Source organism: Temnothorax nylanderi, unplaced genomic scaffold (genome assembly GCF_030848795.1).
Source record: "Temnothorax nylanderi isolate EJ_2023f unplaced genomic scaffold, tnyl_v1.0 TNYL_tig0076_pilon, whole genome shotgun sequence".
NCBI lineage: Eukaryota > Metazoa > Arthropoda > Insecta > Hymenoptera > Formicidae > Temnothorax > Temnothorax nylanderi.
In genome coordinates this window covers 737,543-760,614 of record NW_027249138.1, presented here as the reverse complement: position 1 = coordinate 760,614, position 23,072 = coordinate 737,543, and the positions used below count along the sequence as shown (strand labels likewise).

At 31.1% G+C, this 23,072-nt stretch overlaps 2 protein-coding genes across 4 annotated transcripts; one reads left to right on the top strand and one right to left on the bottom strand.

Moving 5' to 3' along the window:
* Window positions 1–4,800: 4,800 nt before the first annotated feature.
* LOC139774270 (F-box/LRR-repeat protein 4-like) lies at window positions 4,801–10,363 on the bottom strand. Of its 3 annotated transcripts, none has more exons than XM_071709432.1 (8): window positions 10,103–10,363; window positions 8,044–8,277; window positions 7,816–7,930; window positions 7,274–7,724; window positions 6,761–6,827; window positions 6,213–6,591; window positions 5,795–6,134; window positions 4,801–5,653 (listed from the first exon to the last, which is right to left on the bottom strand). In XM_071709432.1, the coding sequence occupies exons 2-8, from the start codon at window positions 8,266–8,268 to the stop codon at window positions 5,347–5,349; spliced, it is 1,884 nt and encodes a 627-aa protein (XP_071565533.1). In that variant the 5' UTR covers window positions 8,269–8,277; window positions 10,103–10,363; the 3' UTR covers window positions 4,801–5,346. The 3 variants fall into 3 exon arrangements, with proteins under 3 accessions (XP_071565533.1, XP_071565534.1, XP_071565535.1); XM_071709433.1 differs by having other exon boundaries at window positions 5,795–6,077; XM_071709434.1 differs by having other exon boundaries at window positions 5,512–5,653; window positions 5,829–6,134.
* A 5,973-nt stretch (window positions 10,364–16,336) lies between these two features.
* On the top strand, window positions 16,337–22,733 carry LOC139774272 (uncharacterized). Its single transcript, XM_071709435.1, has 5 exons — window positions 16,337–17,051; window positions 17,894–18,049; window positions 19,285–19,389; window positions 20,588–20,837; window positions 21,643–22,733. The coding sequence occupies exons 1-5, from the start codon at window positions 16,426–16,428 to the stop codon at window positions 21,682–21,684; spliced, it is 1,179 nt and encodes a 392-aa protein (XP_071565536.1). The 5' UTR covers window positions 16,337–16,425; the 3' UTR covers window positions 21,685–22,733.
* The last annotated feature ends 339 nt before the right edge of the window (window positions 22,734–23,072 follow it).

Sequence of the window (23,072 nt, the reverse complement as noted above, 5' to 3'; positions counted from 1 at the left end):
TTTCTTTCTTCTTTCCCTTTTCCTTTTCTCTCTCTCTCTTTTCTGTTTCTGGCGACTGACGAGGCAATGTTAAAATTAATAAAGCTCTTTTTTGAAATTTATCAATATTCGTCGTCTGTCGGCATCTGAAACTTTCTCTTTCTCGTTAATTGGCTATCGCTTTACAACAACATTCTAAATTAAACCTTGTATGGTCTAATTCCACTCGAGAGAACATGCCTTACATTAAAAGATACATATAGTTAACATGAAGATATTTTTCAAAATTCAATTATCGTCGCCCGTCGGCAATTTGAAGTCTCCTCTTTCGCGTTCGCTACCGTTTTGCGACAACATTCTAAAACTTTTTATGGTGTAATTTGCTTCGAGAGAACATGCGCTCGCATTAAAGAACACATAACAATATTAAAATAAACGTGTATTTCTCGAGATTCGTACAGTCGTACAGTATTGTTTGTCGCATTCTCTCATTTCGGAGCTTCGACTCACCGAACGCCGAGCGACGGCATTCGACACTACCTCTTTCTCGTTTGCTATATGCAACAGCATTCTAAAACTCTTTTTCGTCTAATTTTATTTGAAAGAGCATGCTTTGTCTAAAAAGGATATATCAATGTAAATATAACTTGTAATGGCAATTTGTAACAATTGTTTAATTCCGTATGCTGATGATTTAGGAAACTCCGTTATTCTCGCCAATTACCTTTATTCAGTAACGTTTTGAAACTTTTTATTTTCAAATCCTTGATAAGCGTGTTATTTATTAACACTAACATTGTAATGTTGGGTCCGTTCCGTTTCATGCATATGCGCGCATTTATCTAATAGCATACGTAACGTTTAACTATAGAAAATGCGCGCATATGCGTGAAACGGAACGGAGCCGTTAATATTTTCTTTGAATTTTGACTAAGTCCGATAATCATTACAGGATATTACTGTAATGAAAATAAATGAGAATGCAAATTGTTCGTATACGACGAAATTGATTAATTGGGCGAAAAAAATTGACAATATTAAGTGGTATATTGACGATTTTGACGATAGTGAACGAATAATATAAATTTACCTTATATCTTGACGAGAACATATTTATTCCATATAATATTAGCCAAAATCGATTCGGATTTTGATATACTCAGTTCCGGAGTCGGAGCGCAACAAAAATACTTAACAAAAATTCATGAAATCAGCTTAGAAAAAAAACATTAAAAACGAGAAAAAAGGCTAAAACGATTTTGTAGTGTTTTTCTATCAAATAGTATACTTATTAATTATATTTGTTTAAATTACAATTAATTGACGCTTATATGGCACGCAAAACGCTTCAACTCTTTTCCCACGTTGATCATGACACCGTAGTAAATTGAGAAAACCCGTAATATATATGTGTAGTTTTTCTCGGAACAGCAAGATATAACTTACATTACTTTGCTAAAAAATTTCCAATTTTTTAATAGAGATTAACAAGCTCGTGAAACAATTAGCGTTGTGTCAACGTATAATTTCTAAGACTCGTTTAGTATCGGGCGACGGCATTCGTAGCTTCTTTCTCTCGTTGCCTAGCATTATGCAACGATATTCTGAAACTTTTTATCGTTTAATCTTGTTCTAGAGAGCATACTTTGCATTAAAGGATACATAGCAATGATAAGATAAATGTATTTCTCGAGATTTGTTTAGCCATTTGTCACATTTCGGACCGTCTTCCTGCCGAGCACGAGCGACGAGACACGTAGCTTCTTTTTTTCGTTGCCTAGCATTATGCAAAGTCATTTTATAACTCTTTATCGTTCAATCTTGTTCGAGAGAGCATGCCTCACATTAAAGGACACATAACAATGATAAGATGAATGTACCCGAGTGGAAATTTAACCTCGACGGCACCCAGTTCATCAGCTAGCCAATACTAGTCTTATCTAGCCCCTGTCCAGTAATGTAACGCTTAGAAGTTCTAGATACTTGACAAATATGCATGTTGTCTCATAGCGAGCTTAGAAAAACTGTCTAGTAATCAGCTAGCCTGGGCTAGATTAAAATAATTAATCATAAAAAATAAAAATCACATAGGAAAATTAATTTTTAACTTTTTTTATTGTTACATTTTTGGTAGATAAAGTTTTGCTACAACATCATATTAAATTTTGTAAGTTAAGGTGATTGGGCTAAGTACCGTATGAGTCGATATAAGGTCTAAATTTTTTTAAGAAAAACCCTTTTTATGGATATATTCTAAACACTTGTATAATTACTAGTTTTATAATGTAACTTTTCGTTTGATTTATGGCGCTACTGAAGCGACAGTTTTTTTCACGTAAATCAAGTGACATTTCTGCATTTGGTCGGCCATATTGGATCCGCCATCTTGAATTTCCGAATTTCGACTTCACATTCGGAATCAGCGACCTCGAAAACCCCCTAGTACCGACTTTCATCCGAATCAAGTGACATTTCTGCATTACGGGCGGCCATATTTAATCCGCCATTTTGAATTTCCAAATTTTGACCAGATTCGGAATCAACGACCTCGAAAACCCCTTAGTACCGAGTTTCATCCAAATCAAGTGACATTTCTGCATTTTTTAAGAAGATATACAATTAATTTTTTTTTACTTTCTTTATTCTCGGCGCTGCATCAGTCCGCCATTTTGAATTTTTACAAAAGGCCACATGGCATTAAAAAGTAGACACTTCAACGAAAATTTTAAGCCCTGGTTGGTTGAATTATGTCAAAAATTGAAGTGGGCAGGAGAGGACTCCGACACGCGGAGAATGCTCCATATATATGCTTACAATTAGAGATATGTTCAGTAATGCAAATACTACGAAAGAAAATAAAGGGAATGTCTTGCAATATTTTACAGTCATTTAGTATAATCTATTTGACATATTCCATGTAATTTGTTTTAAAAAATTATGTTTGTGTTCACGATCATTAATTGAAATTATATGTTCTTATAACATGCCAATTATATAGCCTAAACTTTTACAGTCTGTCCATATGTATTGATAACTGTCTTTATACCAGTTTAAAATGATATGACGTGAGATCCAATATAGGTAAATGTCATCTCGTGAAACAGAAAAATTTTTTGTAGCGATTACTTTTTAAACTCGATCAAATTCGCATTACTTTGAATCTTTGTATTTGAGGAATATAATTATTATCTAAAAATACACCATAAGATAATTTTGGAAGGATTACGAACAATATATGTAATATATAGTACGAAATGTAGCTATCGAAATTTAAATTATGTTCGTTTAAGTGCACGAAATATTGGCCTAGTTTACACCGTGCGTTTAGGCCGCGACCTATACCTTATATTCAACCCAAACACGATAGGTCGCGACGATGTAAACAGTTGCGACCTCGCTTGGGTCAGGTCTCTTTTTCGCGTGCCCTGACCTAAATTAGGCCACATGAAGTAACGCGTGTAAACGCAGGTGACCTAAAGATCGCCTAAAGTGCAGAGAGTGTACCAATAAATACTGGATACTGGATTTTTATCTATATTCGACCAAAAGTATCATAGGTCTACATGGTGCAAACGTTTTGTTTAGAAGCATATTTTAGGTCAGGGCATAGGTCAGGTCGCGATCAGGTCGCACGGTGTAAAGTAGACCATTAGCAATATTGTGCGAGAAATTTATTATTCCTTTCGGATCTCACGTCATTAATTCTTTATTTCTCACCTGCTTGAGGCGAGACTCGATATTCGAAACGATAAATCGAAAATATGGGCCTTAGATTTTCTCAATCGTTTATCAATATATTGTTACTCATTTATTTCGCATTTTTATTAAAATTCTGCATGCTTGTACTATCTATATTTAAAGTAAAATTCCTGTTATTCGCGACTACAGTTTGAATTATACGCGGTTGATTAAAAGCTTTTTTTAAAATTAAGAGCTTCTGACTAATTAATATCTTTTTTGTTCATAATCGAAGAAATTATCACGTATGTAAATTAGAATAATATAAGATAATAAGTAGATTTTAGACGTTAGTAATTCAATAATTAATTAATTTAATTGCTATATATGAATGGTCCTTCGCGACGCGGTCGTGTTTCGGGAAAGAGCGTAAAATTATTGCGTTTATCTGCCAGCTGTAATCAGCCGGCAATAGAAGGAGTATTTCTCTTTCCTGTCTCTGGCTTTGCCGCCAGAATGGATTTGGCCAGAAAAGGGTAAGGTTAAACTGGCCAGAAGAAATAAGAAAAAGAGGATCTACACAAGGTAGGTTGGTGTCCAACACCACCAAAATGTAACGTAATACAGACATACAGGTAAGATAATATTTCTTGCACATATATGTATGTGCATGTAATCGCGGAGACAGAAAAGTTATGACGTCTTCAGTTTAATCTTAGCCGCCAACTTAAAATCTTTTAAATTAACTATTGAAATTTTTAATATATACTTCCCTAATCTCGGGTACTCGCGGTCGCGACTAATTAATACTAATAAATTAAACAATAAATTAAATAAACTAATAAATAAACTAATGAATACGGGTAGGTAGGAATATATGACACGTTAGGTAAATAGGATCTGGATAGGTAGAAATATGAATAGGTAGGTCAAATACATTGACAGAGAAGTTCGGGTGGGTAGAGACTAGAAACACGGAAGGATTATAATTTGAAAATATAATGTGTTAATTATACATATATACATATAGATTATGTATGTCAAAAATTTGAATTATAAATCCTGAATATATAGCTATACGTAATATTAGATAATATTACATTATTTAATTGTCTTATTACTAATTATATGTAATAACTTTTTTATTTATTACATAATGTGTAGTTCTAAAGTATATTAAAAATATGTGTGTATGTGTATAATGACTTAATTATATGTAATATCAATTATAATGAAATTATTTCAATAAAAAATTGTAAGAGAAATTATACACTGAGAAAAAGAAGCTGTTGCTTCAATTAAAGTGCTATCACGGGGTGCCAAAAACATAAGTAATTTATTCAATTGTATTATAATATATAATATATAGAGGAAAGTCCCCTATTATGAGACAGGATCCTAATATGAGATATGTTAAGCTAAAAGGCCCTATATAGGCCCCATCTGTTGATCCCACCATGAAAAAACTCCGCCATCTCTCATATTAGGATCCTATCTCATAATAGGGGACTTTCCTCTAATAATACAATTGAATAAACTACTTATGTTTCTGGCACCCCGTGATAGCACTTTGATTGAAGCAACAGCTTTTTTTCTCAGTGTAATAAAATTGAAATTATGTAATACTAATATGCCAGATATACGAAATTGACAAAAGACGATAATACAAAATTCGCTAAATTAGCACGTTTAATAACAGATTCGTAACACATGTGGATGACTTTTCTCCCACTGGCTAGTCAAGTAGGGGCTAATATCGTGGGCCAGGAGGCACAACTCTTGCAATTTAGGACATTGCTCGAGAATAATGGAAACATTATCAGGTGTTACAAATTCCACGCTGTCCAGATCTAAACGTTTTAAGTTTTTGCACTCCGCTAGTAATTTCAAATTGCAATCAGTGAGGACAATACCATACAAATATATTTCTTCCAGCAGTTGACAGGAGGAAAGCAATCTGCTCAAGCTATCATCAAAGTTTACTCCCGATTCCATTCTGTAACAAGAACCATATAATTATTACAGAACTACAATCACAAAAATAAAATCGAAGTAACCTTTTCAAGAATCTTGCAAGAGAAACAAGTTTTAATAAAGAATACGTAATATATATTTCGAAAGAAAATGTAGCACATACATTTCCCTAAGATACACTGTTCGTAAATTCTTACAGTCAGCAAGGGCATTAATACCCTTCGATGTAAAAGCACCTGCTTCATATAATTTTATTATTTGCAAGTCCCGACACGAATTTCCTAACTCTATTGCAACGGTGTCGACTGGGGACCCCTTTTTACTGTAACTCCCCTCAAGTTTACAGTGCAAATATAATTCACGCATCCGTTTATTTTTTTGCAGTATTTTGCAAAGACATTGAGCTTCTATTTTTGTTGTTTCAAGTTCCAACTTTTCCAGGCTCTCTAGATTTTCGAGACATGAAAGTCCTTCATTATTAAAATATCCCGACAGATACAACTCTAAAAAAATATGTATTGGTCATACATGCAACTTAACAATAATTTTGATATTTGTATAATCTTAATATATATATATACCTTTCAAATTTTTGCATATCTCTGAAATTTTGAGTAGGACATCATTGTCGACAGATATCCATTCAATGATCCATTCATTGCGGACATATTCAATGATTCGTAAGTGCGTTAAATGTCTGCCGCAATTCTCAAGAAATTGCACGAAATGCGAAGAAGAAAAGTTGCTTAATGTAAGATCTAATTGTTGCAAATATTTACATCTAGGTGTAAAGTAGCAAAGTATATTATAAAAATAAGTAGGACAACAGATATTTCGCATGTTCAAACGTGTATATAGTAGAGGGTCCCGTGTTAAATCATTGAAGCGCTTATTTACTTGGTTCATGAGGCATAACGTCTTCAAGTCTAAGTGCTTTAATATTTCTAGAATTACTTCATCCTGCAAAAGATAAAACACAAAACTTTAGTACATGAGATAACATTGAAATAAATATTATCATGAGAAATAGACTTCTTAGAATACTTTACAGAAAGCGCAGAAAAACTGTCAGGTGATAGCTCTTTGGATTCATCTATACGATTCATATAATAGATGTATCAGGGATTACCTTCCTAAGAAGTACAGATGTCTTTTCATTCCCGAAATTATTCTTATGAAAACTGTTTTCTACATCGCTGCAAATAATGTCGGAACAAATTTATTTTCATTATTAACAGAATAAAGAAAGATTGAATATTCCTAGATAACAAAACGTCAGTTATATTTACGAAATATGTGCGTAAATTCGTGACGAATGTTTGTACAAATGTAACAACATGTAAAGCTGCGTCTGTAAATGCTCAGCAACAGTATTGAATTTGTTTCAAGCAATGGTCTATTCATCATTTCTTACATTTTGGTATCAACAGTTTACGCCCGAAAGCTCCATTGGCTATATAGTTTAAATGTTATTGATGGAAACAACACATTTTTGCTGCAAAGCACCATAAATATGAATTCTATAGAGCTACGATTTCATTCATGTTTACGCAATGTTTGTGGCAACAATACATAAACTGTTTTCAGCAATGATTTGCACACTCACGTTTTGCTACCTACTTAATGTTGACAAATGTAATACCTTTTACAAATAATACAGTGTTCAGGAAAATTCTTTTGAAGATGGTCAATATCCAAATGTGCTTTTTCGTAATTTGCTGTTAGATTATGGACATCCTCATGGTGAGAATACATGCAGTTAAGTCTCTTTAATAAATCAGTTAAACTCTCTTCAGGATTTCTGGGAAGGATCAATTCTGACGTTCCGATAAGCATCACAGCGTCTAGCTTTGTGTAGTCAAATATACTGTGCTTAAATTCTAGTTTGAGTATGTTGGTTTTAAAATTACACAGCTGTAAAGGTGGGGAGAATAGTCTTGATATCGGAGGCACAATCTGAGGCGATCCATCCCACAATAAAATCCACTGATTATTTGAAGAATCTTGAGCCCAAATTTTAATTATGTTTCCAGGATTATATACTTCGTATATAGAGACTCTGATTGGATATACAGCTTCATGAAACTTGATTTCTATAAAATAGAAAGTATAATTATAATTTCTTCCCAATGAAAAGGTTTCTTCTTTAATAATATTTTATTTATCAATTAAAATATTACATACCCATATGATTAATGTGTTTGATATCTTTTTCATGCCATGGTATACTTTTATTAAGTTGTTCAGGCCATGAAGAAGAGATAAATAGAGATAATGAGATATCGAAATCATAAGTTCTCTGTATTAAAATATTGAAATGTCAAAATGTGTCAAATAGTACAAAATCTTGTAGCATAATGTTAAACTGTGATTACTTCCACAGGACAATAATCCTGCGAAATATACGCATACCATAATGAATGTTTCTGAAAAATCTCCATATTTTGGAAATTTGGTAGGTGCCCCATATATGTAATATTTAGTATCAAGTGTGGCCAAATTATTGATACAATCATAATTACACTGCTTCACAAATTGATAGATAAAGTCAACAGAATTTTCCTCTCCTGTTGAGACCCTGCTGATATAGGGACATTGACTCAAACTCTCACTCTCAAATGGATAATGGAATGTCATATTCTTTCTCTGAAAGCAGATAAAAGATATGAAGGTTATAATCCTTGCTCTTTTTTGGCATAAAAACGCTAAAATGCTGCATTATAATACTTTATATTTATTATAATTATATAATATATATAATCTTTAAACATTATATAGTATAAATTTGTCTTGCTTGCTTTTGCATTATTAGTATTGACATTCAAAAGTAGCACACTTTTGTCCGTTTATTAAAATACAGCATACAAACTCTATTTAGCCGAACGGTAATTAGCGCGTCTAGTACAATCAAAATTAATTTTATCACATAACTGTAATTAACAATTTTCAATAATGCTTCTTGAGATTAGTGAATCAATTTTGTATATTTTTATTTCTATTGAGAAGGAAGTAAAGATATAATTTCGATTTATAATTATAATTATTGTTTATTTACATAACCTGAAAAAGACGTTCAATTTACTGTTAACCGGTTATTGTGATAAATATTACCACATGCTTCAGTGGTCTAATTGGTACGTGACACCCTTCACGGAATGTGGGAGATTCCAGGTTCGAATCCTGGCTGAGGTAATATTTTTCGCAATAATTTCTTTATTTAACGATTAAATCAAATCGATTTAATTGCGGGGAGAGAGGAGATTTTGCTCCAACGGGAACTGTGTTAATTATAAGTCTGACAAATCTAGTCGTCGCGCAGTTTACTTATTATTGGAAAAGTTATGTGTAATACACATAACTTTAACACACATAACTAATACACGGAAAAAAATATATGTGTGTGTATATATATATATAATAATTTGGCTACCAAGATCCAGCTCGGGCCTATTAAATTGCGATTTTAGTTTAATCTATTTGATTGTATATCATATAACGTTCTTATAATTATCATATTATTTCTTATAATTATTATATATGATAATGGAGTATTTAGAGATAATCAATCAACTTGTTCAAAATTTGCTTATTCCCGCATGAAACATTGTGCAAGAGAAAACAAGTTTTCAAGCATTGATTCTATTCTGAAAATAGATAATAGATCTGTTTTTTTTAGCGGAACTTCTTGTGCGGCTCATCTTTCCTTTTTTCTTTTTACGATGTAGAGAAAAAAAGAAAAGATAAAATGTGCGAGAAGTTTAGTTTATGTATTTGTTACGCGTGATTTGTATATGTTTGCATATGTATTTATATATATTTGTATGTGAGTATAAAAAATATTAAATGACATTCTCCATTCTTGGAAGCAAAAATGGCTGCGAAATGAGCAATCTAGTGGTATATAGAAGTCTGTGAAAGAAACTGAGCCACTAGTGCATATGCGCACTGTCTGTGTTACTATGCCACGTGCCCTAGCAATAAGTATAGCACAAGCAGTCTGTCTCGTGAAAAAAGAAATTGAGGTTAGGTAATAATGTGCTAGTGTTTGAAAATATAAACTAATTTGTAACAACATATGTATGTCATTATTAAATAATTAAATATTTTAAACAAAAAACAGTTTCTTAAAGTTTTTTAAATAAAATATAAAAACAATTTTTTTCTAAATCTGATATATTGTGAGCACGTGCTTCGTGTTCTTTTCTTTTACCACGTTAGTAACAAAAAAGAAACAAAAAAAATTGCAAAAATTGCTCATGTTTGCTGCACTTACGTTTTCTAAGTGACTAATATTTTCAAGAATGTATATTTTTTATGTTATTTATAATATATTTTCCATCTTATATATCGATATGCATAATAGCGATTAAGTCGAACATATATGAATACAGCGAATAAAGGAAATTAACGGAAATTTGACGAAAGCTAAATTAAAGATTAATCGGAAAAACTAATCGATTTTTGTACTCACTGTTTATGCGAAGTAGATTTAATTTATCCGTATAAAATAAAAAATCAAGAAAGAGAGAACATGTAGGAACACGCAGTCGGTGAGCACCACAGATGCTAGACTGCGAGCAGTATGAGTTTCTTTCAGAGTAACGATCATGTAACTAGATCCCTAGGGCGGAAAGGTAAAAAGGGAAAATTTTCGCCATTAACCCTTAAATGCCACCCGGGGTCCGGCGGACCCCAGACCCTTTAGAATGATATATTTTCAAATGTTCCCGCCAAATATGGAGCTCATATTTATTTATTCGTTATTTTTTATTTTTTTGATTTTGGAGCCAACATTTTAACTGTTGGCGATCTTAATTTTTTATACTATGTTGAAATTGAAATTTTAACAATATAAGCATTTTATTCTCTTTTCTAAGCCTTGAACAACATTAAAAATAATTTTCATAACTAAATATCAAAAAATCAATAAGTAAGGAGACATTTTTCATGCTGGGGTCTTTTAGACCCCATGTGTCATTTACGAGATTCTTAAGAGGTGTGGCATTTAAGGGTTAAGTTCAATGGTGTGAAACTTTTCACTTTTCACGTTTTCGCGCTAGGGAAAAAGATACATGATCGATCCCCTGGATCGCTAACTCGACCAATCAGGATTGAGGCAAAGTGGAGGGAATACCGATGGTCATTTTTTGTATGGCATTTCATGTAGGTGTACCCTATGTTCCATTGGCATATTAGACGCAAACGCTTCTTCTCACGAGGACAATTCATCAAAAGGCTGAATTTATTAATTCAATGAATCTTTCATACGCGAGCACTTTATTATATAGCTTGATCCATCACGAGAATTTGAATCCAAAACGATTTAAATTGTGATAAAAGATTTATTCTCAACTAACAATAAGTATCGATAACTTAACAGATGCCTATAAATTCAACTATATACAATAATTTATACCTTCAATCATTTATTGACGATTATAAATAATGTCATGTTTTTTAGATATTTTAAAATGTTAGTTTTTGAGAAAATTTATATAACGTAATTCCATAAATTATGTCACAGTAAAAATTTTATCGTGTTATCACATATGTGTATATATATATATTTTATATTATATTATACAACGAAGCACTTGAAGCCCACGTACTTACTTGAGATGTGACATGCAACATTGTGATATTTTAACCGTAATTAATTAAAGATAAACAAAACATGAGTGACGATTTTCCTTTTCAAGAGACTGTTCGCGACCAAAAGTAGGTAATGACTGACGACAATTAATTGACTGATGATTGACCGACGTAAGAAAGTCCCGCGATTTTTTATATACTCGAAATGAACAAAAAATATACCAGAAACTTTGAACCCTTGGCAACAGGGAGCGGAAACGATAGATCTATTGGCTTCTCGGAATCGTTATGACTGTAAAAACTTTTTAAATCGACCCTACTGACTATAATTTTTTTTATTGTAACAGTACGATCATTGTACGGTTTTGGTCAAAGTAAGTTCGATTAAAAAGTCTTTACTGTTAATTATTCACTGGCGAAGTAAATGTTGCTATTTGGTTTGTTATGACTAATTGTAAGTTCGCGAACACAGCGAAATAGCAGCTTACGTTTGGTCTCATCTTGATTACGTTTGAAATCAACATCATCGATTGCCGAAGAAGTCCTGAGAACAGCTATCAAGTTTCGTTATGATAAGCGTTGAGAAGAAAATCGATAAAAGGTCGCAATGCCTGCTATGAATCTGTTGCTCAATAGTCAATATTTCTTCCGGTGAAATATTTTGTATAAAATTTGCAGTTGCCGAAAGGAGTTAAATAATCAGATGCTAGATCTATATGAAGAACTTTTATAACTCACAACTATTTTCGCTGATGGTGAGATTGACTTCAAAATATTAGAAAATTTTATTTTAAAGTTTTGCGCACTTTTATCGTAATAATTATTACGGTATTACTTAATTATAATTAACAAGTATCGACTTCTTTATTTATGCAATAACTGTTAATTGCATCTCTAAAATATGCTAGCCGAAAGATAAACGAACGAATAGATTCGATGAGTGATACATCACGAACTTCCTTTATTATGTAGGATACATTACATTCTTGCTTTATCTGACTGCTCCAACATTACATTTCAACAATATTGTTATTGTTTGGAAATAAATTTGCAAAGCTTTTATTACTCACAATTTGGTCTTATTCTTTCGAATTACTTTCTCCTAAAACGACGATACAATTTCATATCGAATGAAGCACAGAGACTAGATTAACAATTAAGAGATACGAAATCAATCAAAAAAGCCGTTTTATTTTTATTTTTTCAACGAATAAATTTAATAACTCATTATCTCAAAATGTTTACATACAACAAAATGTTTACATTTCAAGATGATGAGTTATTAAATTGAACTCAAATTTGTTGAATTTATTTTCTTTCATCTCCAGGTGATCGAAATGTATATTTCTATTAAATCGAGCATCTGTGTATGTAGCTCGCTCAACATCACATACGTCTCTGAATTAGAAATAAAGATAAATAAACTGGTAAGAAAATAAATAATAAAATATAAGTTTATTTATTTTTTCTATATATATTAAGGAATAATTATGAATTGGATTGTTTTAAATAAATCACATTTTATTGAACTCGAATTAATGACAATATCGAAAACGCAAATAAACATTGAAAGACAAAAATCAAGCTTAAATTTAAGAAAAATTAATATTTCGTTGAAAAAGGTAGTTGCTAAAGACTCCGATATACGCTATAATGTACAATGTACGCAGAATAATCTACAGAACGAATTTTTTAATAAGACATAGTACTGATAAAAATAAATGAAATATTTACAAGTAACATAAGTTTGTGAGAATTATTATTTCCTTTTGTTTTAAATTAAACTGTAGACTTGAGAAAACTTATAACTAAACTACATTAAGTGTAATTAATATATTAGTACTTATTTGAATACAAATTCTCATACAGTGTTTCTTAAACAAATACCCAATAATTACGAAAAATTCTGAATTAGTACGTCAGTGAGCGTACGCTCGGTTAAAGAATGGTGCTAATTGAATTGACTTAATTTAGTCAATAATTACTGCTGTACAGATTATGCATTAGAATTATGCATTATAGAAAAAAAAAATAGTTCAGATTTCTTCGACTCAATTTTTGACAAAAAATAGCGCTATGTAATTAATGGGCGCTCTTTCAGAAACACTCTGTATTTGCAAATGTAAATTCCTTGTCTGTCTTAAATGGTAACAAAAAATGACAAGTGCTGACTTCAAGTAATTTACTTTTCTCGATTAATTCCATTATCTTAATTAAATTCACTTGTGGTAGATCTCGAAATTCTTTAGTATTTCAAATCTCTTCTTTGTAAAATTTAATAAAAGTTGCCGAATATGTTCCCAAAAATGTTGCAATAGACAACAACGCAACCTGTATACGTTCCATAGCATTGTTAATGGTAATACGGTGTAGCAAATAATTAATTCAAGTTGTCTATTATTTGAAAAGAACTTAATTTTTAGTTTCGTTTTTTTTATTCAATCTTCAGAAAAAGATAAAATAATTTAGATTTCCTAAAATTAATTTTGCTTATGCTATCGGAGAGGAAACACTTATTATAAAATTGATTATAATACCAAGACAATTATATATAACGATTTCAAATGGTACGACGCGACGGCTTTTTTATTTTTTACGTTAATGCTGAATGGAAAAGTCTATAAGCATATTGCGGACAAGATGATGCCCGATCAGGATACAGCCACGAAAAGGGAAGACCTGCGCATGGCACCGAAATTAGCGCTATTCACAGGCTTTGTAAGTATATTTAGTAACAACGAGGATTCTTTGAATTGAGCTCCGCCTTAAAATCGCATCAATTGAAGTGAATCTACTTCTGAGTGCTGAAATTATACGATTTTTCCCGTCACAACGAATAGACCAAGAGGAATGCTTTTTCCAGTCGATGGTTTCGAATGTTGCTGACGTATTTATTTCGTTGCAAATGCATCATTATGAAATAATGATCGGTGGTAAATGAGAGATATGTGAATTAAAAAGATGTGTACACACACATTACCGAAACAGTATAATACCTTTGTATGATTACAAACTATCTTCATCTGATTTTTTTAGTAGTGACAATGTCCAAATAATTTACGTTAGTATTTTTGTGTAAAAAAATATGACGATTATATTACAGTATATCTGAAAAATGTTAGAAAATGAAACAATTGTTTAAAGGTATCCTGTATATCATAGCATCTATTTGCTTCGGCTGTATGGAATGTTAATAACGCGTAAGATAATATAATCATTAAAGTATTATTTCTTAAACGTATATTTCATACTTAATTTTATTTCATAAATACTATCACATTTATTTTTATGAGTCGTTTCCATTTATTACGCTATTATGATTTTAACATAATTATAGAGGTAGGATGTGTAAATTATTACCGTTCCATCCAAATGTAGCTTTTATACTATTATTTATTGTATCGATACCTTAAGCTGTTTATAAAAAAGTAAATATGTGCACCAAGGGGCGAAAGTAGCGTTTTTCAGACGAGTGTGAAGTTTGCCGCCCGAGCCGAAGGCTCGGGCGGCAAATCACACGAGTCTAAAAAAGCTTTTGCCCCGAGGTGCACACGATATTTTTCACAATACCTTTACGGAAAGTTCGACTTCCATGCCTAGAGAGAGGCGAGAGTGGTCAATTTCAAGCCAGGGCTTACTTTCCGCCCGCTAAACAGGGAGGAAAGTTGTTACTTTCCGCCCGCTATGCCGCCCTGGCGTGAAATTGACCGCTTTCGCCCCTCTCTACAGGCATGGAAAGTCGAACTTTCCATGCACGTGTGATATAATAGTTATTTGTGCAACAAGTGCTGGAAGATGGAAATTCAAGGGTGCGGAGTGGACGCACGAGCCGAAGGCGAGTGCGATCACCGCACCCAGGAATTTTCAACTTCACGCACGTGTTGCACACCCTATTTTATATTACAAGCGCGTGGAAAGTGGTCCATCACGCGCGCGTAGCGTGCGCAATGGGCCACTTTCCGTGCACATGTCATATAAAAGTATTTTAAGACACTTGTATCGTTTCCAGAATATTATTAATTTGCTAATTCAATAAAAATTTAATTTGTTATTGCTAATTTTGTGAATAATTAAATAATAAAAAATAAAAATTATTTTGCCGATCCCTGCTTAACACTACAAAATGCGTGATATCAGTACAAAATTATCTTTTTCAAAAAAGGTAAAAAAAGGCACCAAGTACACGCAATGTATTTTGTAAATTCAAAAATCCAATCTAAGTGGAAGTTTTATTTTTCTTTAACAAAAATATGTAACAAAATTATGTTACCTAGCTCAATCTAAGTAATATGTATAAATCCAAAAATCCAATCTAAGTGGTAGTAGTTTTAATTTCTCCTTAATTATTATATCACAAAATTATGTTACTTAACTCAACCCAAGTGACATGTATTTCAAAAAAAGATGTGAAATCTTTAAATTGCGCCAATTGCAAAGAGAATATATGTATATATATTGCTATGCAAAATAATTGAAAAAGAATTTAAGAGGTAACAGTACAAAATAAAACTAATTAAAATAAATAAAAAATTTTTCTTGTAAAAAAACTTGGCGCTGCTTTCTTACTCCTGTCGCATTCTTCCCCAAATTATGTTTGTTGTTTTTTTATTCAATCACAAATTTTAGTACTGTTTAAATTTTAATGTTAAAATTTCGAAATCTGGCAGCGCCAAGTTTTTTTACAAGAAAAATTTCTTTATTTTAATTAAATATATTTATTTATTTTAATTAAATGTTTTTATTTTGTACTGCTGTTACCTCTTAAATTCTTTTTCAATTATTTTTCATAGCAATATATATATTCTCTTTGCAATTACAAGGCGCAATTTAAAGATTTTACTTTTTTTTTTTAAATACTATGTACACTGACCGGCAAGAATGCCTGGACATTTTGATATGTATATGTATTATGTCCAGGCATTCCTGCCGGTAGAGTGTATACACGGCGGCGCGCGGCGTTCTAATAGTGTCTTCCCATCTGAAGATAGCCGCGTCCCGAGTCAAAGAATAAATAACTAGCTATTATTATAGTTACTAACTATTATTTTTGTGTACATACAATATTTACATTTATTTAGAAGAGGAGAAGAAATTCACATGTGTCTCCGCAACCTTCATCAAACGGTTATTTCGAATACTTTCTTTGGCGTAGTCAGTGTGTCACATTTAGTAAGACATTCTCCGTGATATAGTGCGGATATAATGGCAGATCAACATCAAGAATTTACATATTGTAATACGATTTGGGAACACTGTGAGCGTGTGAAGCCCGAAGAAAAGAAAAAATACAAGGGTAATACACGGTGCAAGCAGTGTAAAGAATCTTCTTCCGACATGCAATATTTAGAAGCACACTTATACCACGCACATAAGATACATACCACGGAAGGCAACTTTATATGGGGAGACAGCATTGTAGAACGATATTTCAGACGCGAACACAAGTACATTGCAAAGTGCAATGAATGTGGATTAGTGCTACATGTATATGAAAAGAGTAAATTACTAGATCATCTGGAATTACATCCAGATATATTAAATACGATACAAAATGAAATAACAAGTAGTTGGTTAAACGACCATTTCAGAATCGACACTGAAAGCGGAGAAGCACATTGCATACATAAGTGCTTTTCTTTTAAAATAGTTAATGGAATAGATTTCTTTAAAAAACATCTGGCTGTCAGCCATTGGATAAAGGAACACTCAGAATCTGGTAGGGGAACTAGATCTTATAATGTAGAAGCAACGATACAACAACCTGTAGCTGAAGGAAGTTATGCATCTACAAGTACCCATCATAGACATAGGCAAGGAGATCAGCAGAGGTAAATGTGACAAATATTAGTTTTTTTTTCTGAGTAATTAATATTGTTAAAAAATTACATTTTTAAGAGAAAGTAAAAAAAAAGTCGCCAAGCACACAATTTAGATTTGTCTTTGTCAGTAACTCTTGAGTAATTAAATTAATTTTATATTTATTTTTTGTAGATAATTACTTATTTAACGATTACATTTAACATATATTTTATTTAGATGCATTAAGCATCAAAAATTAAATCGAATCGATTTAATTAGGTGTATGTAAAGAAGTTTTTAATATATTTATCACAAATTTTATTATATTTGTTTGCAAAAAAATATGCAAGCACTAACTGTACTTTGTGGTCAAACGAACTTCTTTACTTTCAAATAATTTATTAATACCCATTCTGTTAATATGTTAGGATAATTAATTCATTAGTTATACATATTTTATTTACAGTGGAAAATTATATTAATAATTTTATACATTTTTGTACTATAAATATCTTTGGTCATTTATCACATCACATAATTTCGTTGATATTGTTTAACCCTTTAAAGCACAGCGTGACACACACGTCACACGTCCCGAAATTAAAGGAACCAACAGAAACTCCTGAGTATTAAGGCTGCGTTCGGGAAGCGCGCGATTAGCGCTATTGCATCATTCTATCTTTATCGCTCATCAAGTGTAAAACAAGGATAGAATAAGAAAATAGCGCTAATAGCGTCTTCCCGAACGCATCCTAAGTTTCATAAAAATTCGCTAAAAGAAAAAATGTATGCTTTAAAGTGTTAAAATAAATAGGGAATCACGATTTTTTATGATTGTAAAATTTTAAAAACTTTTTACGTTGTTTTCTAGTTTCTTAATCGGACCATATTCCGCACCCAGTACTTCTACATCAATGAGTCACGACAATTTGCATAGGGTTATACAACATCGAAGTGGAACAGAAACTATCAAACAGATGATACCGCCTGAACAAGAAAGAGGAGCAGCATCAGGCTTTGATATCGAGTAATTATTTTCTTTTCTTGTATTGCGCAGTGTACAAATTGACTTCAAAAATTAAATATTCATATATTAATTTGTAAACATATATTGCACTGTGTGAAAAAATTATTGCACGGTACGCGGTAACCAGTAACTAGAAATTTATTTATTGTCAAACTTTTTTTCTGATATTTCCTATGCCAATAGAAACATGATCATTTTTTGCGAAATATCTGCTTTCTGCTTGTGTAATTTTACTAAAATTTATATTATTAGTACCTACTTGTGTACTAGTAATCTTAATTTTCATTTCCGACAAAGGAACAGACAGATATTTAATCAGCATTTAATGTTCTTGATATTTGCTAGCATAAATTGTACGATAAATCTGCGGAAAGGCATAAAATGTGTAAATGTTTTCAAAAAATATTACAATGGTAAGGAATGTAACACAAGTACATAAAAAATATTAAGAAGTATACGCATCGTATGCAAATAATCATAAGTGTCAAAAGTAGAAATAAGTTTAATTTAATTGGATAAATATTACTGAGACAGAGCTAAATGTTAAAATACAAATATTTATGTCTTATTTTCATAATTGAATTTTTATATATTTAAGTTAGTGTATATACATTAGTCCATTGATTAAATTTTTTTATTGTATAAGAATTGTACCGGAAACTTGATGTATATTTATATTAATATATGTATATACATCTATATAAATAAAACAAAGTCGGGTTAGTTACACCATTTATAACTCAAGAACGGCTGGACAGATTTTGTATTAGAACCATATAAAATAGGGGTAGAATTTTCCGGCGAGTGCTATAGAGTGTATAGTTTTTCGTTATCTATTTTCTGGAAACCGATTTTTTTAATTTTTTTAATTCTTACGGGTGGGAGAGAGAGAGGGAGAGAGAGAGCGAGAGAGAGAGCGAGAGAGAGAGAGAGAGAGAGAGAGAGAGAGAGAGAGAGAGAGAGAGAGAGAGAGAGAGAGAGAGAGAGAGAGAGAGAGAGAGAGAGAGAGAGACTATTTGCGTGTCTTATTACATATGTCCTCCGGGGCGAAGCCCGGGTAACCAGCTAGTATACATATATTTCTGATCTTTTATCTTACCACATGTCTTTATTTCAATATTTCGATTAAATAAACGAAGTGTTACGATCGATTTATATGGTTTTACAATTTTAGAAATTTTCTTATCATGTTGCCTGTTTAATTAATTATATTATATATGTATATATAATTTCAGAGAATGTGCGGAATTTTTTGAAACGCTCCAGTCTGAAAGTGAAACAGCAGATTTATTAGACCAGACGAAATTGTTTGAATCAAAAGATGCTTCATCGCAAATAAAGTAATTATTACTTTCATTAATTATAATTTTACTTACTTATTATATTGAGCACACTATTTAAAATAATTTTACAAATTTAATATTGACCGAAACATTCTGTCAATCTAAACCGCATTATGAGAAAATTATTGGCACTAGCAACTAAATATTTATTCGTGGCGAATCTTTTATTGGGATTTTTTTTGTGTCAACGAGGACATAGAGGAATAAGAAACAGGAATAGCAGGCTTTAATATCGAGTAATTATTTTCTTTTCTTGTATTGCGCAAAGTGTACAAATTGACTTCAAAAATTAAATATTTACATTTTAATTTGTAAACATATATCTATTGCACTGTGTGAAAAAATTATTGTACGGTACGCGGTAACTGGTAACTATATAAACATTTATTTGTTGTCAAACTTTTCTTTTGATATTTCCTATGCCAATAGAAACACGGTCATTTTTTGCAGAATATGTGCTTTGTTTTGCATTTTTACTAAAATTTATATCATTACTTGTGTATCTTAATTTTCATTTCCGACGAAGGAACAGATAGATATTTAATCAGTATTTAATGTTCTTGATAATTGCTGGCATAAATTGTACGGTAAACTTGTGTAAAATGTGTAAATGTTTTCAAAAAAATATTACAATGGTAAGGAATGTACAAGTACAATGAGAAATATTAAAAACTATATGCATCCATGTGCAAATAAATCATTAAGGCCGGTATTCATAGTCTTCAAGATTGTCTTAAGTAATGTCTTAAGACGTTAATACGGCTCTGTGATTGGTTCATGACATCTTAAGATTGAACTTAAGACGGTCTTAAATAACTATGAATACCGGCCTAAGTGTTAAAAGTAGATATAAGTTTAACTTAATTGGACAAATATTACCGAGACAGACCTATAAATGTTAAAATATAATTTTTATGTTTTATTTTCATAATTAAATTTTTATGTATTTAAGTTAGTGTGTACTTACATTAGTCCATTAATTAAATTTTTTTTATTATAAGAATTGTACCAGTAACTTTATGTATATTTATATCAATATACGTGCATACAATTTTTTATCTTTCATCTCACCACATATCTTTATTTCAATATTTTGATTAAATAGACGAAGTACCACGATCAATTATGATTTTATAATTTTTACATTTTTTTATCAAGTTGTCTGTTTAATTAATCATATTATTTATAATTGCAGACCTGTACCGTGTTCTGCTAAATCAGTGGACGACGAAAATGTCAAGAACCTACCTGAAAGTAAAACCCGAAAAAGAAAGTCTGACCCGACGGACGAAGATGTCAAAAGTAAAACCCGAAAAAGAGAGTCTGACCCGACGGACGAAGATGTAAAGAACCTACCTGAAAGTAAAACCCGAAAAAGAAAGTCTGACCCGACGAAACAATCGCCTGAAGAAGGACTATTAATAGATCTTGAATATGAATTTAAAGTAATTATTACTTTTATTAATTATTATTTTATTTGCTTATGTTGAGCACACTACTTAAAATAATTTTACAAATTTAATATTGATCGAAACACTCTGTCAATCTAAACTGCATTATGAGGAAATTATGAGCGCATTGGCGCTAGCAACTAAATATTTATTCTTGGCGAATCTTTTCTTGTGAATTTTTTTGTGCCAACGAGAACATAGTCATCGTGCAATATCTGCTTTTTTGTAATTTTACTCTTATGTTTATATCATTACTTTTATATTTTAGTTTATGTTACTATATACATATAAACAGTTTTTAATGTTTTTAATGTTTTCTTAAAAAGTTTTACATTCTTGTCTTTCACAATAAATTTACGGAGAATCATTTTGCGATTTACTTTGCACACATTTTATCTTTCAATCGGACAGTAAATTTAAATATACTCGGCGTTAGAGAAATATGTAAATCATATAGATATTATATTAAAATTTGCTACGGGTGATATCTGCTGGTTACTTAAATCCTATTATGTAGCTCATACTCTTATTAGTGCATTTTATAATTAAATTAATGTGGGTGCATAATACAGTTTATTTTGAACAATATCTTTTAACTCGCTATAATAAATACTAGTGATATTATATAAATATGTACAAAGATGTGGATGAACTACACGTATAAAAATTACTTTTGATAAGTTACATTGACTGTTTATATATAGATCTTCAAAGTGTGATAATTTTAGTTAAAAATCGAATAAAATGTGTTATTGAAACATTTCTCTCTATATTTATATTACTTTTCACATAAATGCAGGCCACAGATGTAAGACAAAGTTCTTCAGAAGACTCTGAATAAACAGCAACGTCACGGATTCCGATGTTCTGAAAACGGTACACAGACAAGCATTATAATTCTTATTTGGAGACTTGGATAATTAAGAGAGGCAAATATCTTTATATATACATATATACGAATAAGAACACATTTACGGGTATATATATATATAGATACACTGTTGGACAATTTTTGTAAAAGAAAAGGTTTGTTAAAAAAGATCCTTGTTAAAATTTTTGTGTAAAATATTTTGTGTGAAATATTTCAAACATAATATAATATTAATAATATAATATAATATAATATTAATATTATATAATATTATGTTAAATTTACATAAAAATTTGAGTGGACCGTTTAGGACATGCGATTTTTCCAACAATATATACTTACATACATACATACATATATATATTTATACATATATTTATACATATATATATGTATATATATATATGTATGCCCCTGTATGTTCTTCAAATAAAGAAACAAAATTAAAGTATTTTAATGAATTTGTATGCTAAAAAAAATCTTATATTTTTTTACTAAAAATTTGACGTAGATATATCGCACATTGAGAAGAATACTGTCACAACTCAAAAATCCACAATTTTCAGGAGAGTGGAAAAACAAATTTAATTCAATTTTTTTGAGTAGTGAGATAACTAAAGCAATTGCAATTACGGCTGTTATCTATATAATTTTGTTGATAAAACTTATACTGTTTTTTTTAAGACGTCTGCTGTGATTCACTTGTCAATTATTTCACTTATGACACAATTTATTCAGCGATCGCAACTTAATTGGTTTAAAAGAATAAAAGATTAACACTTCTGCTTCCGTGCGGCATATTTTGCATATAGACTTGTAACACTATATTATAAGCATGTAGGGAACACCTTAGCCATATTTTTATGGGCTTAACTCAAAATCGAATATTTTTGAGTTGTGACAGTGCAAATGTTCTTCTCGGGGTACGATATGTCGGAATTTACGTATTATTGTATAGTATAAAATTAAGTGCATGATAATTTGTATATCAAAGTTTTAATAAATCTATCAATGATTAATACCTTTGTTGTGAATTTTCTACTTTACTGTTAGATTACATCAGTTGCATTATAGTCGAAAAACGCGGATTATGTAGGTAGTAGTGATTCGTAACAACAAGCAACGTTTATTACCGGAACAGAAAAATTAATGTTATATCAAGAATATTGATCTTTGGATCCTTAATAGATTAGGGTTTCTCCTTTGATTCCAAACCTTGATAAGTGTTTAATGAAAATAAAAAGTCGGTCGGCGCACGTTTCGTTAAGATCTCGCGCACTTTCTCGTTTTAGTAATCGAAACTGTAAAATTGGCAGTATTAATAATGACTAATTCCAATAGGGCAGATTTCAAACTAA

What these genes read in the sequence shown, in the direction of transcription:
- LOC139774270 (XM_071709432.1), bottom strand. Translation starts at nt 8,268, where the DNA reads ATGACATTCCATTATCCATTTGAGAGTGAGAGTTTGAGTCAATGTCCC. An exon ending in CATCTGTACTTCTTAGGAAG is followed by an intron (nt 6,592 to 6,760) that starts GTAATCCCTGAT and finishes TATCTTTTGCAG; the next exon opens with GATGAAGTAATTCTAGAAAT. An exon ending in ACAGTGTATCTTAGGGAAAT is followed by an intron (nt 5,654 to 5,794) that starts GTATGTGCTACA and finishes TTCTTGTTACAG; the next exon opens with AATGGAATCGGGAGTAAACT.
- LOC139774272 (XM_071709435.1), top strand. Translation starts at nt 16,426, where the DNA reads ATGGCAGATCAACATCAAGAATTTACATATTGTAATACGATTTGGGAA. An exon ending in AGGCAAGGAGATCAGCAGAG is followed by an intron (nt 17,052 to 17,893) that starts GTAAATGTGACA and finishes GTTGTTTTCTAG; the next exon opens with TTTCTTAATCGGACCATATT. An exon ending in GCATCAGGCTTTGATATCGA is followed by an intron (nt 18,050 to 19,284) that starts GTAATTATTTTC and finishes ATATAATTTCAG; the next exon opens with AGAATGTGCGGAATTTTTTG.